The following is a 19193-nucleotide window of genomic DNA, read 5'->3' as shown; positions in this document are numbered from 1 at the left end:
CAAATCTGATACTACTACACAAGTATACTGGAATTAAATGGATGGTAAGTGGTAGGTGCCATGTTTCTCAGTGGTGGAATGGAAGTTTATAGATAAGATAGAAGAGGAGGCCCTAGCCGGTTTGGCTCTGTGGATAGAGCATCAGCCTGCAGACATAAGGTTCGATTCTGGTCAAGGGCACATTGGCAAGAGGCAGCAGATAAATATAAATAAATAAATAAATAAATAAATAAATAAGAGGAGACTAGACTGGTCCATATGGTAATGAGTTAGAGCTAAAGACATTAATATAAATGCATATTTAACTTAATTTAAATACAGATGATTACATAACATTTACAGATGTGCGTATACACACCAGTTAATGTACACATATATTTCCTTCCTCTGTCAGCTGAGAGGGCCTAGAAGCAATGATATCCGAGCAACAATTACTACACTCAGATTGATTTTTAATACCATTCTCCAGTAAAAGAAACCAGGGCTCCTTAGAGAAACAGCTGATTTTAGGACTGGAACAGGAACTATGCACAATAAGCCTGTAGCATCTAAAAGTGCCAGAAACTACAAAAGTACTAAACAAACAAACAAACAACTTTGGAGGGAGTATATCAAAGGGAAGGACATAGACACAGGAGCCAGTTGAAAGAGCTCCAAATGGCCAAAGCTGGAACAACTTGAAGTAGGAAGTAGGATTATAACTCAAACTATAAAATAAATATCCACGAGTCCATATGGATACAAATAATTGTGTAAATAAATAAATGTGGGAGGAGAGACAAATCTCCCATGCAGAAGAATTTCAATAATTTATGTAAATACTCCCATCTCAGGTGATGGAGCATAACTCCTGGCTCCTTAAGAGTGGGCTACATAGTGACTTCCTTCCAAAGAGGACATAGGAAAGGAGAGCTGGAGAGAGTATTTCATAGTGCAGAACCTGAAAACACTACCTTAGCCAGGTGATCAAAGCTAATAGAAACAGTGAAAAGTCATGCTGATAGTATGTATCCTTGATATCATGTGATGAAAATGGCATGTTACTTTACTGGTCTTCCACCTCAAAACTCTTAACCCCATTCTAATCGTGAGAAAGATAAGAAAAACCCTATTAGATAGACATGCTACTTGACTAGCACTCCTGAAAACTGTCAAGGTCATCAACAAGGAAAGTCTGAGCAACTGTTACAGTCAATAGGAGCTTGAGAAGACATGGTAACTAATTTAACATGGTATCTTGGATGGGATCCTGGAATAGAAAAAGATTCTCTCTCATCACTGATGTTTCTGTCTCTCTCTCTCTCTCCTTTTCCCTTCCTCTCTCCGAAATAAATAAAAACATATTTTTAAAAAAAGAATATACAAGTCTCAAGGGATTGAGCAAAAAAGAAAAAAAAAAGAAGAGAAAGAACTCATTGACATGGAGTGTAGTGATTGGGGGGGTGGGAGTGGGTGAAGGTGGAGGACGGTTTAGGGGGATAAATGGTGATGAGAAAAAAATAATAAAGGGAAAAAAAACCCAAGTTTCCTAAGTGATACTTTCACATAAAGTTCTGTCCTGAAGGTTTACTTTTTACCTCCATTTCACACCCAACTTCAAACACATCAATTTCTGCAACATTGTAGTATTCCATATTCAAGTAGTCAATCTGATATTTAAAAAACTCTAAGATAATATGGTCAAGTGAAAATTTTAAAAATTAGGTTAACAACAATATGCATAAAATGTTCCCATTTGTGTTAAAAAAAAAGATACAGTTGACAATGTTATCTCTGGGGAGTGGGAGTGGGTATCTGGGATGGTTAGGAAGTTCTGTTCATTGTTACTCATGTATTGTCTTAATTTTTAAATTATATGATATATTTTCATAATAAAAATTTTTAAAGAACAAATAAATGCCTAATTTTGCCACTCTGTGGCCCTGAGCAAGTCTGTTTAATCTCCTAGAATCTCAGTTTCCTCTTCTGTAAAAAAAAGGGACAACACTGCTCCCTTGTAAGTTTGCTGTAAGGAGAAATGAGGTAATATGTACAAAGTGCCTGCTCTGTGGTAGGTACTCTCTATCTTACCAATATCTCACCCAATCTCATTTAAAAAGCAATGGATTTCAGGGGAACAAGAGCAGGGGACACTAACCCATGGCTGATCTCACAATGATACCATTATCAGTATCTTCCTGTGAACAGAAGCCAATTTGCCCCAGCCCTGAGTCCCACCTTGTTAAAAGCACTGACCTAGAATGCAGAGGATCCCATCGGGTCGAGACTTGCTGCTCTGGGTCAGGATGCTCTGAACCTGGCGGAGTCGGCTGCAGCTGCAACAGAACAGAAATCAACTCCCTCAGTACCAGCAAATGAAGGCATGAGGAGGAATGACTGCTAGGGATGGAAACTGGTCCTTGTCTGGTTTTGGTATCAAAACCACAAAACGAATAGGGAAATATTCCCTTCTCTTCTATTTTCCAGATGTAATTATGCAGAATTGGTCAGAGGACTAAGTCTGAACTGCTGATTACAAACTGGATGGTCAGTGGCTCTCTGGCTCAACGGAGGATGGAGCCAATGGCCTTCTCATGGTCAATGTTGAACAATACTGGGACTCAGCAGCTTAGCAGAAAGACCTCCAATGACTTATTTCTGAGGATGATTGAAGAATTTCCACACTGATTTGCCCTAACTGTGGACCTCACCAATCTGTCAAAACCAAACACAAAAGATCAAACAGATAAAAACAAACAAATAAAAAATGGTGTAAAGACCTAAACCAATCTCTGATTCACCATCACAACTCTACCCGTAGAGAGTGTCACCACTGGGTACTTGCTCCCATTTTGGTGCAGATCTATTATTCCTTTGGCCTTAGGAATATCCCTTTCCTCCTAAACAAAGCACAAGGAGAGGCACTCCCAGACATTAATATCACTTCTAAGGACCCATGCTCCCATACCAACCCCTCCTCTTTACCAGCAGTGCTTGAGAGAGGTGCTTAATTTCCTGCTCAAGAATGATCCTTCTACTGGGTCTCTCCGCTCCCCCCCACCCCCCGCCCCATCACCTCCAGGTTCAGGATCTACCTCCATTATTAATTCCCTAACACTAATATAATTAATTTTTCCCTACAGTCAATATATTTCCAGCCATATCACATCATTATTAACTAAGGTTCTCCACAAGCCAACTACACTAACTGTTCCTTCCGTCCATGACAACCAGATTGCATCCCCAACCCTCACTAAGTCTGCTCTGGTACACTGCCCTACACTCACCCAAGCAACAATATTTCCAGCCAACAATACTAATTCCCTTCCCGGATTCCTTTTCTCCTCTGGATTCTTTCTGATATTCCCATGGCCCAAATCATCCACTCCATGACTTAGTGATCATTAGCACTGTCTTCCCTCAAGATCTTCACAATCTTCCATGTAATACCAAAAACCATGTAAAGACATTACCAAGAAAAATAAACAAACAAAAAAACCAACAGACCAATATCTACATGAATATAGATATAAAAACCTTAATAAACTACCAGCAAGTAGAACTAAAAACATACAAAAAGAATTACAGCAGGTCCTCAAATAAGAGTTATAAAATTGATGAGAAAAAAAAAATCAATTCCCAGCCAGGGCCACTATATGTGTGGAGTTTGCATGTTCTCTCCAAGTCTGAGTGGGTTTTCTCCAGGTACTCCAGTTTCCTCCCACACCCAAAGATGTGCACATTAGGTGAACTGATGTGTCTAATTTGTCCCAGTCTGAGTGAGTGTGGGTGTAGGTGTGTGCATGACTGTAGCCTGCTATGCAAGGGTGTCTTGTCCAGGATTGGTCCCTGCCTTGTGCCCTGAGCTGCCAGGAGAGGTTCTAGCCACCTGCAACCCTGGACTGAAATAAGTGGATTAGAAATTAATTACTTTACTTGTTTTTATTAATCTTTCTTAAATGTATGTATAGCTCACATTTACTTCAATGTTTAATATTAGAAGTGTTTTGAGTCTTTATTGGCAAGTTTGGTGGTTTTTGTGACCAGAAATATACCAAAGGAATTTAACTCTTGTTTTTATAAATTAGCCTATGGTAAAATTAGTCTTGTAAGTTGCAGTTTCCAAGACCCTATCACTGATGCTAAGTGAGGACTTCCTTTATACACCATGACCAAGAGGGGGGTTATCCCAGGGATGCAGGGTTGGTTCATATGGGTAGATCGAACAATATAATCCACCATTCTGAAAAGCTAAAGAAGAAAAAAAAATTCACACAACCATATTACTGATATAGAAAAATCATTTGACAAAATTTAATACCCATTTATAATAAAAACACTCAGAAAACTAGGAATAGACAAGTTTTCTCAAGTTGATAATGTATGTCTACAAAAACCTTCAAAGCAAAGTTTTGGATTACACTTAATGGTGAGTTTTCCTCTAAAATGAGAAACAAGAAAAGGATGTCTACTCTAACCACTCCTATTCAACAGAATACTGGAAGTTCTAGCCAATGTAATAAGGCAAGAAAATAAAAGGCATACAGATTGAAAATGAAGTAGGGAATATCACAGAATCTACAAAAAAAACTTCTGGAACTCATAAGTGAGTTCAACAAGTTTGCAAGATCACTATGTAAAAATCAATTGTATTTCTACATAAAAACAACAAACACATGGAAACCAAAATTAAAAGTACAATATTATTTAAATATAAATCTAACAAAACATGCATAAGACTTATAAACTACTTACTACAAAACACTGATAAAGGAAATCAAAGAATATTTAAGTAAATGGAGAGACATAATGTGTCCATGGATTGGAAAATTCAACATAATGTAGATGTCCATTCTCTCCAAATTGATATACAGGATTAACACAACTCATATCAAAATCCCAACAGATTTTTTGTAGACATAGACAAAATAACTCTAAAACTTACATGAAAAGGCAAAGGAACTAGAATAGCTAAAACAATTTTTTTTTTTGGCGGGGGAGAGGGGGAAGAACAAAGGGTGGGGGTCACTATATATAATGCCAAGACTTAGACAGCTAAAGTAATCAAGACTGAGTGGTATTGGTTGAGAGACAGACACATAGCTCAATGGAACAGTACAGAGTAGCCATAAATAGACCCAGACAAATATAGCCAACTAATTTAGGGCAAAGCTTCAAAAGCAATTCAATGAAAGAAGGATAGTCTTCTCAATAAATGGTGTTGGAGCAAATGGATATCCATAGACAAAAACATGAACCTAAACCTTACACCTTACACAAAAATTAACTCAAAATAGATCATACATTTAAAATTTTTAAATGTAAAAGTATAAAATCTTTAGAAAAAAATTTAGGACTCAGGGTTTATGAAGTTCTTTCTTAGACTTAATACCAAAAATATGAACCATAAAAGAAAAATATGATATATTAGACTTCATCAAAATTTTAAATGTTGCTTTGTGAAAGACCCTGTTGAGAGAATGAAAAGACAAGCTAAGCCCTAGCTGGTTTGGCTCAGTGATAGAGCGTCGGCCTGCAGACTGAAGGGTCCCAGGTTCGACTCCGGTCAAGGGCACATGCCCAGGTTGCGGGCTCGGTCCCCAGTTGGGGGCATGCAGGAGGCAGCCGATCGGTGATTCTCTCTCATCATTGATGTTTCTATCTCTCTCTCCCTCTCCCTTCCTCTCTGAAATCAAATATTTATATATAAAAGAAAAGCTAAGATTGGGAGAACATATTTTCAAATCACATATCTGACAGTAGAATACATAAATTAATAACTTGCAAAATTCAACAGTAAAACATATGCAATACAATTAGAAAATGGGTAACAAGCATGAAGGAACATTTCTTTAAAGAGGACACAGAGATAGCACATGAAAACATGTTCACCACCATTATCCACAAGGGAAATGCAAATTAAAATCAGAATGAGATATTACTACACACCTATTAGAAAAGCTAAAATAAACATGACAATACCAAAATTCTGGTGACAATTCAGAGAAATTGGATCATTAATATATTTCTGAAAGAAATTAAGGAAGATAGCAATAATGGAAATACATATGTGTTCATAAATAGGAAGACTTAATGTCGTTAAACTGCCAATATTATACAAAGAAATCTATAGCAATATCTATCAAAATACCAAGGACGTTTTTGCAGAAATAAAACAATCCATCCTAAAATTCATATGAACTCTCAAGGAACCCAGAATAGCCAAAACAATATTGAAAAAGGACAAAGATGGAGGACATACTTCCTGATTTCAAAAGTTACTAGAAAGCTACAGTAAGCAAAGCAGCACTGGCCGGTGTGGCTTAGTGGGTTGGAGCATCACCCCTCTCTCTAAAATCAGTAAACATGTCCTCAGGTAAGATTTTTTTTTTAAAAAGGCAGTGTGGTACTGGCAATTTTTGACAAGGGTACCAAGATCATTCATTGAAAAAGTACAGTTTTTTCAAAAAATGGTTTTGAGAAAACTGTATATCCACATGCAAAAGAATGAATTTGAAGCCTTACCTTACACCATATATACAAAATTTTAAAATAGAATAGAGTCCTGGCCAGTTGAATGAACATTGATCTATTCAAATAAATGGTGTCAGAGCAAAAGGTTACTGGTTCAGGATCAGGGTACACACCTGGGTTGCGGGCTCGATACCCAGTAGGGGATGTGCAGGAGGCAGCTGATGGATGTTTCTCTCTCACATTGTTTTTTTTTTTTCCTCTCTCTCTCTCTCTCTCTCTCTCTCTGTTTCTCTCTCCCTCTCTTCCCATCTCTCTAAAATCAATAAAAAATATTTTTAAAAAGAGTAAAGACCTAAATGTAAACCTAAAACCATAAAACTTTTATAAGAAAACATATGAAAAAACATATGAAAAGCTTCATGACATTGGATTTGGCAATGATTTCTGGCTATGTCACTGAAAGCACAGACAACAAAAGAAAAATATGTAAATCAGACTTCCCCAAAATTAAAAATTTATGTTCACCAAAGGACACAACAGAATGGAAAGGCAACCCAAAGAATGGGAGGAAATATTTGCAAAATCATTTACCTAATAAGTGGCTAATATTCAGAATATATGAAGAAGTCCTAAAACTCAAGAAAAACAAAAAACCTATTCAAAATTGAATAGACATTTCTCCAAAGAAGATATACAAATGGCCACTAAGCGTATGAAAATATGCTCAATATCACTAATCATTATGGAAATGAAAATCAAAACCTCAAAGAGATACTGCTCTCACACAAAGATGGCTACTATAAACACACACACACACAATAAACAAACAAACAAAAAACAACCTCAGAAAATAACAAATATTAGAAAGGATGGAGAGAAATTGGAAACTTTGTGCACTACTGGTGAGAATGTAAAACAGTGCAGACCCTGTGGAAGAATATGGAGGTTCCTCAAAAAATAAAAACTAGAATTACCATATGATGCAACAATTACACTCTGGGCATACAGCCAAAAGAATTAAAAGCAAGGATTCATGGATGTTTGTACATCCATGTTCACAGCAGCATTATTCACAACAATCAAAGGACAGAAGCAAGGCAAGTGTCTATCCACAGAAAAATAATAAACTATGGGGTATACATACAATAGATTATTAAATCTTAAAAAGGACGGACATTCTGGCACATGCTAAAACATGAATGAACCTTGAGGACATTATAGTAAGTGAAATATATGCCAGTCACAAAAGGACAAATATTGTATGATTCCACTTAATGAGGTTCTTAGAATAGTCAAATTCATAATGACAGAAAGTAGAATGGTGGTTGCCAGGAGCTGGGGGAACAAAATGGGGAGTTATTCTTTAAGAGGTACAGAGTTTCAGTTTTGTGGTGGATGGACAGTGGTGATTACAGCACAATGTGAATGTACTTAATGCCACTAAACTGTACACTTAAAAAGTAGTTAAAATGGCAACGTTTGTTTATTTTATTACAATTAAAACATTTGTTTAAGTTATAAAAAGCCAATCTCATGCAAAACAAAAATAACAAAGAGGGAAAACTCTTCTAATATAGAAGAGATTAAAGAATAATAATACAATGCCACATATGAAATGTAATATGATTTTAAAAAATACGTTTTTATTGATTTCAGAGAGAGGGAGGGAGTGGGAGAAAGAAACATCAACGATGAGAGAGAATCATTGATCAGCTGCTTCCTACACGCCCCCTACTGGGGATTGAGTCCATAAGCCTGGCATGTGCCTTGACTGAGAATCGAACTGTGACCTTCTGGTTCATAGGTCAATGCTCAACCACTGAGCAACACTGGCCGGGCTGTAATATGATTTTTAAAAAATATTTTTACTGATTTTTAGAGAGAGGAAAGGAGTGAGAGTAAGAGAGAAACACTGATCCAGAGACAGATAAGCATCAATCAGACCATCAAACCTCAGAGGGAAGGTAGGGGAGGGTGGGGGTAAGGGGGAGAGATCTACCAAAGGACTTGTATGCATGCATATAAGTCAGAAGAGGGATAAGGACACATATGTAATACCTTAATCAATAAAGAGAGAAAAAAAATAAAAGAGCTACTCTCACAATTTGAAGGGAAAAAAAAAAAGAAACATCGATGTGAGAGTAAAACATCAATGTGAGAGTGAAACATCTATCGGCTGCCTCCTACTTGCCCCCTACCAGGGATTGAACCTATAACCCAGGCATATGCCCTGACTAGGAATGGAACCAGCAACTTTTTGGTGCACAGGATGATGCCTACCAACTGAGCCACACCAGCCAGGACAAATGTAATATAATTGTTTTTTTTTTTAAAGTGAAACATCCATGAGACATCTGGGAAAACTTGAATGTGGACTAGGTATTTGATGATAGTAAGCAATTACTGTTAACTTTCTTGGGTGAGATGATATGGTGAAATAGTAGAATGTGCTTTTTCTTAGCAGCTGCATGAGGGATTACTTAGGAGTGAAGTGAAATAATGCACACATAGCAAAATGTTAAAAAAATTTTTGAATCTAAGTGATAGGTATAACAAGCATCCATTGTACTATTCTTTTACCTTTTCTGTACTGTTTGAACATTTTTATAATACAAATCTAGAGCTGGAGAGAAGGGGAACATGTGGAGTAACTTAGGGTTTTAGAAGTAGCATAACAGAAACTGCAAGACTATCAAGATTAAAGAAAACTTCTTTCCCTGGGAAATGACTGCCTGTCTCTCCTCACTTTTTCATGTTTTACATAAGATTGACTTTGCAATCATTCTCTACACTAGAAATATTTCATCAAGTTTGTCCTTTGGCCCATTTCCCTACCCATCTGGACAGTAGGCTACCAAGGTTACCAAGAATTCTTTGGTTTTCAAACTTATAAGAAGCCAGCGACAAAAGCATAAGTAGTTCATGTGACCAGGAAACAAACAGCTCCCCCACCACTGCTGTGGAAAGCCAAGACTGAACACAAAAACAAAGAGTTTCTTTTCTACAAGTATCCTGGCCAAATAAAGTAGAAGCATTGGTATCTCTTACTTTCTTGTCAAATGGGTAAAGCTAAATTCAGTTCTCCTTTTCGTTTGTACATTTTCTTGCTCCCCAAATTTAATTTTTAACCAGACATAGTCTATTTGTCACTGAACCATTAAACTTGTTACTTACTGAAATATTTGCCTATTAAAAAAAAAGACCTGGTGAGTATATAGGAAAAAAACCACATCCATATTCCCAGCACCCAGACTTAATATTTTAGCACATTTGCTTTAATCTACAGTAGTGCCTTTTTAAATTATGCATATAAAATATTAATTTGTTATACTTTTTGATGGAAAAAAAGAAATATTACATATAAAACTAAAGTCTTCATTGTTCCTCACCCCCAGAGGTTACCATTATGAGTTTATGTATTCATCCAGACCTTTTTTAATATATATTTTCACACATACACCAAGCTCACTCAGCAATAGTACTGCCCTCTAGCTCCCAGGTCTACCTGAGCAAAGCTGGCATATCCTGGGTAGAGAGCCTCTGGTCACCCATAACTCCTTTAGAATACCTGTAGACTGAGCAGACCCAATACTGCAGTTTATGTTAAATATGCTGCTTGTATACTATACTTTAGTTCTAACTTTCCTTGGATTCAGACTCAGAATATAGACAGGCCACAAGATGAAGAAACCAAAGCCTAAACAGAAGCAGTTTGCCCAAGGTCACAAGGCTGAATAAAGATTAACAGCACCAGACCCTGAGTGACCAGGTACCCCGACTCTGAACCTTTTCTTTCTGATATACCTCACCTCACTGATTTCCTGACAATAAAATTAGTCACAGATACAGTATTTTAAAATTCTAAACAATTATCTCTGTTCTTCCCATCTTCTGATTTATATGTAACAGTTAATTCACTGCTCACTGCTTTTATAACAGTTACTGTATACACCGCCACGTTTATTTTCTTGTTTGTTTGTATTTCATTATCCTGGTTCCTTAGAAATGAAGAAAAAGCTTGAAAATTTTACTTTTGCTTGTTTTTCCTCTGTAATTTATGCTAACCTTTTGATTTTCAAAACTCAATAAAAACGAATATATTCTCCTATGTATGCTCTGTGTTTTGAATATTTTACAAAGTGAATTCTCATACCAATCTGATTTACCTTATCATGGAAAACCACTGTGAACAATTTGGTGTGATTCTCTCACAGTAAAATATTTAGTCAGGTGAGTTTTTTGTGTTTTTTTTTTTACATAAAATCATAATCATGAGATATGCAGCTGTTCTGAAACATGCTCTTTCCACTTACCATTATACCTTAAGATCTTTCCAAGTTGGTACATAGAACCCATCCTCATTTTAAAAATGATTGCACTGAATTCTTTTGTTTTTATTTAGCCAGCCACTAGGATTGAGCATTCAGGAATTGTACTATTTTGCAAAGCAAACAATTCTTCTTAAAATGGGCAACCTTAATACAGTCATCTTTGTCACAAGTACAGAAGTTTCTGGAAGGTAGAGACTTAAAAGTAACACTGCCAGGTTAAGAGGTATCTGCAGCATTTTAAATTTTGATAGATCTTACCAAATTGTTTTCTTAAAACACTCATCTACACTCTGAGACCAAATCATGATGATGAGTACTTGGGGGTGGGTGGATAAGAGGGAGAGTGGGCAGGAATGGAACCAACTTTTTTTTGTATTTTGTATTGTATGTTTTTTTCAACATGTAACCAATTAGTATCTTGTCAATATAGTCAGCCAATGAATCGAAAAACAAACAAAAAACATAAAAACCCCCACTCACCTACAATTTCTCAGAATACCTGTTTCCCCACAACTTTCCAAACCATGTTGTCACTCTTTAACTAATGTTAATTAAGTTATATTCTCCCTAATCACTAGGTTGGTTGTCAAATGTTTATTAATCATCTATATTTTTCTATGAATGCATATTCATGTTCTTTGCTCATTTTTATTTGGTCATTTGGTCTTTTTCCGCTGAATAATTTATATATATTCGATCATATTTTAAAAGTTGTTTTTTGGCCATATGGTGCAAATATTTTTTTCAAACCTCTAAACTTTGTATGGTATCTTTTTCAGGCAGAAGTTTAAAAGTCTTATATAATTAAATGTTTTAATTTTATTTTTAAGATTAGGGGTTTTATGTCTTCCTTTTGTGTCTTCCCCACTTAGTACTGGTATTATAAAAGTATAATAATAAAATACCAATATTTCATTAATTACACGTGTATGTGTATTTTAAACATTTAGCTCTTTGCTCCTCTGGAATTTGCTTTTAACCTTTGTGAAGCAGGAATCTGACTATATTTCCCCTTCAAAATATAATTGTCCCAAGACCATATCCTGATGACCCTTTTAATCCTCTGATGTGGAATGCCACTTTTAGCATATGTTAAACTGCCATATATTGTTGGATCTTTTTTAGCTTTATTTGATCTATTTACCTATACTCACAGAATTAGTACACTTAAAAAATAATTGGAGCTTTAAATGTCATCTCTTGAACTTTCTAGTTTATGGATTATTTTTAGTATCTGCCAAGGTACATCCTCTTATCATTGTTTCAAAGATCCTGTGGCTTTTATTGAGCACTTTCTCTTTAAGATGAAGTTTAAAATCAGCTTGTTAAGATCCATAAAAATTCCCATTCATATTTTGTATTGTGATCATATTGAGTGTGGACAGCACTGAGCTCCCACTCAGGAACATGATGTGTCTTTCCATTCATTCCTCTCTGTTTTATACCCTTCTGTCAAGTTTTATATTTTTATTTATAGAAGTCTTATACATTCCTTAATAGGTTGATTCCTATGTATTTTATAGTTTTTGTTCCTATTTTGAATGTCATCCTTAGTCCATTACATTTTCCAAACAACTTGTTAAATTCTCACTTATTCTAGAGCTGACCAACAAGATATGCAGAAGCCATATTAGGTGGAAGTTTCTGAGGGAGCTCTTGGAAAGGAAGGAACTGACTCAACAGGAAGCTGTCCTTTCTCTTTCCCCCTCTTGCCTGTCAGACATGATATCACAGCTGGAGAGCCTACAGCCATTTTGTGACTAAGAAGCTATGAAGAATATGGAGCCCACATGCTCAGAATAGCAAAATAGATACACGGAAGAGGCCTGGTTCCCTGATGACTTTATACTAGGACTAGCCGGCCCTTCTCTAGATATCTTTTACAAGAGACAATACACCCCAAAGTTAAGTCAATATTGTAAGTGTCTTTTACCAGCTGCAAAATGGAGTTCCTAACTGATAGGCCACCTCATCTAAAATAGTTAAAACTCGTACCCAATTGCAATTCATGCCTATATTTCATGAATTGGGGTACACAAGACATTCTAGAAATTAAATTCAAGAACTTCAGAAAATACTACCCAGCACAACTGGAAAATGCTATCTGGAAGTCTGTTCACTATATTCTAGTATAACGTCTTATTTTCCATGTTCTTCCTTTCTCCAGCTTTCTCTGAGCATTTCCTCAAACAATCTGTTCTTTGTAAAGTCAGTTTCTCAAGTCTTCATTCAGAAAGCATCCACAATTACTTCCCCCCCACTTCTTTGACTACTAAAAGCATGCTAAATCTGGCCCTGGCCAGTGTAGTTCAGTTGGTTGAGGCATTGTCCTGTACACCAAAAGGTGGCCAGCATCCAAGCAAGTATACTGGCGGTGAAACTTCACATTTTCAGACATACAAGATCATAGTCTTGCTTTGCATTTTGAGTTTTCTTAAGGCAGGGACCATCTGTATTACATCAATAACAATTACTTCTGTATATCTGTAAACCCAAGAGAACCATGAGCATTGGTAACTGGCCAATAAACATCCTCTGAAGAGATAACCTGCCTCGGTGAGGCTTTACTTATGTAGAACATCACTATCGTGAACCACCTTCTCACCATCTAGCTCACAACTGTGATTCTTCATTTTCTGAATATCCATGAAATTTAACATAGCCCACAGCTTCACCTGCAATTATTCTCTATTCATTCAATAAATAATTACTGCAAGCAGTGTTGCATAATAGCTAACAGCAGTTCATATTTAGTGAGTGCTGACTGTATGCCAGACACTGATCTAAGCACTAGGGCATGCACTGTGGGAAATGGCAATGAAAAGCAGTCCCATCCCAGCCCTGGCCAGTGTGGCTCAGTTGGTTGAGCATTGTCCCAGCACAGAAGGGTCACCAGCTCGCTTCCTGGTTAGGCATATGCCGAGCTTGTGGATTTGGTCCTCAGATGGGGTGCATGCGGGAGGCAACCAATCGATGTTTCTCTCTCACATCAATGTTCCCCCCCACCCACCTCTCTCCCTCTCCTTTCCTTTCTCTCTTAAAAACAAAACAAAACAAAAAACACCATATTTTTTTTAAAGTCCCATCCCTGCCTTAGCTGGTTTGGCTTGGTGGATAAAGTGTTGGCCTGCGGACTGAAGGGTCCCAGGTTCGATTCTGGTCAAGGGCACATGCCTGGGTTGCCGGCAAATCCCCAGTAGGGGGTGTGCAGGAGGCAGCCAATCAATGATTCCCTCGCATCATTGATGTTTGTATCTCTCTCTCCCTCTCCCTTCCTCTCTGAAATAAATAAAATTAAAAAATAAATTTTAAAAAGTCCCATCCCTTTGATAATTCCCAGGGGTAACAAAGATGGTCCTTGCTTATGAGTCCTTTAACAAGGAAGAAATCCAACTTGTACATGGAATAGAGAAGCCCCCGCACAAGAACCCCTTAATCAGGTTGTTTTGCTAGATAGGGCACAGCTCCAATGGCTTCTCAATAAAGGTTGTACAGAAGGTCAAACTTTGAGAGCTTGCATGTGTGAAATGTCTGTATCCTTCCCTCACACCTGCCTGAGAGTTTGGTTAGATCCAGAATTCTGGGTGGGAATCCATTTTCCTTCAGAAGGCACTGCTTTTTCCATTATCTTCTAGTTTCCAACCCTACAGTTCCTGACCCTACCTATCTATGTGATTTGTACATATTCTTTTGTCTTTATAGTGCTCAAAATTTTCATGATGATGTGCCTTGGCATGGCTATTTTTAAATTAATTGTGCTGAATTCTTGGAGAGTCCTTTGAATTTGGAAACTTATGTCCTTCGGTTTTGAGAAATTTTATTTCATTTTGCATGATTTCTTCATGTCATCAAACAATAACCACCCACTATTCCTCCTTGTTACAGACATCCACAAACCTCTGGGTCATTCTGTCCTCTACATTCCCTGAAGATTTTAGATTCTGGATCATGGTCTCTTTTGCTATTACTACTCCCCCCTTAATTCATGATATTCTCAATATGCATAGATGCTCCTTCCACTACCTTTATCTCTGTTCCTTTACTCCTGTCTTCTAATGATGTCCTCTATCCTACCTCAGCTACTCCCTCCCACAGTGCCCACATCGAAGCAGCTCAATACAGCTAAAGGAAAAGCATATAACCATACTAACTGGGTATCACCTTAAATTATGACAACAAACACCAAATGGGTATGTTTTTCGTGCTGCCTGGCAATCCTAATAAGGCAGTATTTCCTTATTCAACTGATTTTTCTCCACTCTACTGGATGAATGCTATACCTTCTTTCTCCTTAAACATTCAACACCTCCCCCTTTTCATTTTTAGCTGACAGACTTCCTTCTTATTTAGCTAAAAACATAGAAGCAATCAGAAGAGAACTTCCACTTTCTTCCACTACCAAGCTACCACTGCACCAGCATTTGTGTCCATATAATTGCCACAGATGAACTGTCCATGCACTACTTTAGCCTGAGGTCAACATATCCATGTATGTCCTAGATCTCATTCTCTCTCACCTATTCAAGGACCTCACTTCTGAAATTGTCCCTTCTCTCTCTTTAATCATCAGTTTGCCTCTCTGTACTCCATCATTCCCATCAACTTACAAGCATGCTATAATTAAAATGTTTGCCCACCTAAAAACAGAAAGGTCTCTAACACTCATGCCCGCCCAGCTATAGCCCTATTACTCTGCTTTCCCTTATAACAATCCTTGAAACAAAATCACTATGACTATCTATATTGACTGTCATCAATTTCTCTCCTATTTTCTCTTGAACTCACTGAATGAAAACGGTTCTTGTCCAAGTCACCACTGACCTCCACATTTCCAAATCTAACAGTCTATTCTTAGTCCTCGTCAGTATTTATCACTTGGCTTTCCACTGTCCCGGAATCTTCTCCTATCTCGGAGGCAGAAAACCATTTTCCCTCACAAGTTGGAAGATGTTGCTACACTTGCCTTTTCTACATGGGATAGCCCAGAGCTTGGATGTTGGTCCTCTTCTCTATCTACATTTACTGTCTGCATCTCTATCTAGTCTCAGAGCTTTTTTTTTTTTTTTTTTTTTTTTTTTTTTTGGTATTTATTATTTTTTTTAGAGAGAGAGAGGAAGTGAAAGAGAAACATCGATTTGTTCCACTTATTTATGCATTCATTGATTGCTTCTTGTATGTTCCCTGAACAGAGACTGAACCAGCAGCCTTGATGTATCGGGATGACACTCTAACCACCTGAGCTACCTGGCCAGGGCCTAGTCCAGGGGTGGGCAAACTTTTTGACTCGAGGGCCACAATGGGTTCTTAAACTGGACCGGAGGGCCGGAACAAAAGCATGGATGGAGTGTTTGTGTGAACTAATATAAATTCAAAATAAACATCATTACATAAAAGGGTACGGTCTTTTTTTTTTTTTTTTAGTTTTATTCATTTCAAACGGGCCGGATCCGGCCCGCGGGCCGTAGTTTGCCCACGGCTGGCCTAGTCTCACAGCTTTAAAATAAAAATTTGGGAGTCATCAGCATATGGGTGGTATCTCCAGTCCCAATCTCTCTCTTAAATGCCAGACTTGTATATCCAACTGCCTACCCAATATCACCACTTGGATATCTATTAGGAAACTCAAAATGAACAAGGCCAAAATTGAACTCTATTTTCTCCACAAACCTGCTCTTATTCCAGTGTTCCCAAATTAATAAATGGCAACTCATTCTTCCAACATCGAGCCCCAAATCAACTGTGCCCTTTACACTATTGTTCCTTTGGCCCTATTTCTTCCTCAGTACTCATTTATCTTCACCCTGTATTACAATTTTTGTTGTTTTGTCTCTTTCCACTTACAAAGGAGATCTTTAAGGGTAGGGGCCTGCCTTATTTGCTTGAATCCAGAACACCTAGCACAGTGTATGTTGGATTATTTGTATAAAGAGGCAGTGAAATGAAACGAATCCTGAACAGGATCAGATCCCTCCGCAGAAAAAGATTTTGAAGCAGGAAAGCATATTTTTACTGGTTCCTTAGTACGAGTCAAGCTAGGTACTTAGTAACAACTCCAAAAGCTTCTTCCTCATTCTACATTTCAAACATCAGTCACCTGAAAGCTTGCTCTGGGTCCCAGACTGATGGAGTAGCCACCAACTGAAGCACCAACAGTCACCAGGGGTAAAGAGAGTGGTAAATTACACACCAGAAGGTATAGCATCATTCCTGTGCACATTTCATTGACCTAAAGCCGTGGTCAGCAAACTGCTGCTCTCGAGCCACATGCGGCTCTTTGAACCCTTGAGTGTGGCTCTTCCTAAGCCTTAGGAGTACCCTAATTAAGTTAATAACAATGTACCTACCTATATAGTTTAAGTTTAAAAAATTTGGCTCTCAAAAGAAATTTCAATCGTTGTACTGTTGATATTTGGCTCTGTTGACTAATGAGTTTGCCGACCACTGACCTAGAGGAACTCACAAGGCCATACCCAAACCCAACTTCAAGGGGGCAAGCAAGTACGTTACCACATGTCCAGGAGGCAGAAACCAAAAATATCTGATGGACAGCACCATATCCTTTAAAAAAAAAAAAGCTTCTAGTTCTAAGCAACAAGATTTTAACACCTGATTTGTATTCCTTATCTGCAAAAATAAACACCACCACTAAACCACACACTTGCAAAATACTATCTATGGGTCTTTAGGAATGTGACTTCACCAGTTAGGCCTGCCCCTTTCATCACTCAGGAGTCAGAGTGAAGCAAAGAAGATAAGTATAGGTGACAGGAAAGTGCTGAGCCCAAATGTGCTAGACATGTTCAATGTCAAAAGTCAGGGAAAGGCTTGAATGGGTAAGAAAACCATGTTCAGTTATGCAGAGGTGAAGAAAGGAGGGGAACCTTCACCCAACTTCTTTTATCAAAGGTATAAAACAGCCAGGTCTTGGGGTTCCTTGCACTACCCCTTGTCCGGAGACCAACGAGTTTCACTCAAACTACTCAGTGGAAGATTCAGAGTTTGACTAGTAAAGTTAACCAACATTTATCTTTTTAGCATAAAAACACTACTTTAAAAATAACTGCACACTGCCATGTTTTTAGAAACAGGGAAGGCAGCATTATTTTAGAGATGGATTTCACTGGGAAGCTCTTTTCCCCCCCCCCTGAACGTCTCAAAAACTCAAGATTCCTACACTTAAGATGATGGGATGAACCCCAACTCTACAGAGAGCCTGGCTTTAACAGATGGCTGTTCCAAGTTCTAAAGTGCCCTTTCGTTCTATGTAAAATTCAAATACTTTCTAACAGTGAAACTGTCTGCCAGAAACGTTTAGGACCTTAGGGTGGATTGGAGATGGTTATCATAAGCAGCTAAACACTTGGAACTGTCAAGTCCACAAGGAATTCCATTGAAGGGCAGAGAAGTTCAAACAATCTCACCTGCCAAATTAAAAGCAAACAAGGACTTGCAAATGCAACCATGGGAATCTAGCCTCACCTCCCCATTTATTCATTCAACAAACACGCATTAGTTGCAGGGAAGGAATGCCAGGAAGGAAGAGAGGAACATGGTTCTAAGATTTAGTTCTTGCTCTCCATTAATTTGGTTTATTTTTTTAAAAAGCACAAAAACAACAGATCAGTGAGCAAACAGTTAAAAATACGATGCCGTAATCACCATCACAAGGATATAGAAAAAGCAGTTCCAACGTCTACGTTCAAAATCTCCTTTCAAGGGAACAATACCATATTTGCTTTGCTAAGTGGCTAAAATAGAGAAAAAGCAAACCAAAAAAACCCCCAAAAAACCCTCTTCTGGTTTAATGGCAGTTTTGCAGTGCGCCAAAGCCCCTTTCTTTCTCTCACCCTCCCTCCCTCCGTCTCAATGGTCTCTGCCACAACCCCTCCATCATTCCAACCTTCGCATTCCGCAGGCGGTCCCAGGCCAGCTCCATCACAAACAATGCCCAGACTATCAAGGTCACAAGGAGCCCAAAGGCACAAGGAGCAGAAGTTGAAAACAGATTTTCCTTTCTCCAAAGGGTGCGGGCCCCTCCCCGATATCACCCTCCCCAAAGCGAGGCACCCCGGAGTTGTGTCTCTAGGCTCAGGGGCCTGGGGCCCACCGCTTTCGGGGTTCCCGAGCGTCTTTTTCCTATCCATCCAGTTCGTGTTCCCTCCTGCGCCCCTAATGACCTCCAACGCCCCCCAACCTGAGCTCCCCATTGTGGAGCGAGGGAGGGTCGCGAAGAGGCTGGGGCCGGGGGAGGCGAGGACATGCGCAATAGGGAAGATGCTGTCAGTGTCTGTGTGCCGGTAGGGGGTGGGGAGGGGGGTCCTCTTTATTTAGGGAAGCCTCTGTCAAGGGGACAAGCTCTAGGGGAGACTTCCGATTGGGGGGCATTATACATAAGCCGTTTCTAGGGAA

General features: G+C 38.3%; 1 protein-coding gene across 2 annotated transcripts in view; it reads right to left on the bottom strand.

Moving 5' to 3' along the window:
• The window catches only part of LOC102251932 (chromosome unknown open reading frame, human C20orf194), a 129830-nt gene extending 111123 nt beyond the window's left edge, over window positions 1-18707 (bottom strand). The window contains exons 1-2 of one of the 2 annotated variants that reach the window (XM_005874696.2): window positions 18685-18707; window positions 2236-2315 (exon numbers count right to left, since the gene is read on the bottom strand). In XM_005874696.2, coding sequence (XP_005874758.1) covers window positions 2236-2315; window positions 18685-18692 — 88 coding nt within the window. In that variant the 5' untranslated portion in view covers window positions 18693-18707. Of the gene's footprint in view, window positions 1-2235; window positions 2316-9958; window positions 10021-18684 lie in introns of those variants that run through there. The other variant, XM_005874694.2, reaches the window with a different exon arrangement.
• Between the last annotated feature and the right edge of the window lie 486 nt (window positions 18708-19193).

Source organism: Myotis brandtii, unplaced genomic scaffold (assembly GCF_000412655.1).
Source record: "Myotis brandtii unplaced genomic scaffold, ASM41265v1 scaffold45, whole genome shotgun sequence".
Lineage (NCBI taxonomy): Eukaryota > Metazoa > Chordata > Mammalia > Chiroptera > Vespertilionidae > Myotis > Myotis brandtii.
Note: the sequence above shows the minus strand (reverse complement) of the source record. Positions and strands in the feature narration are given on the sequence as shown.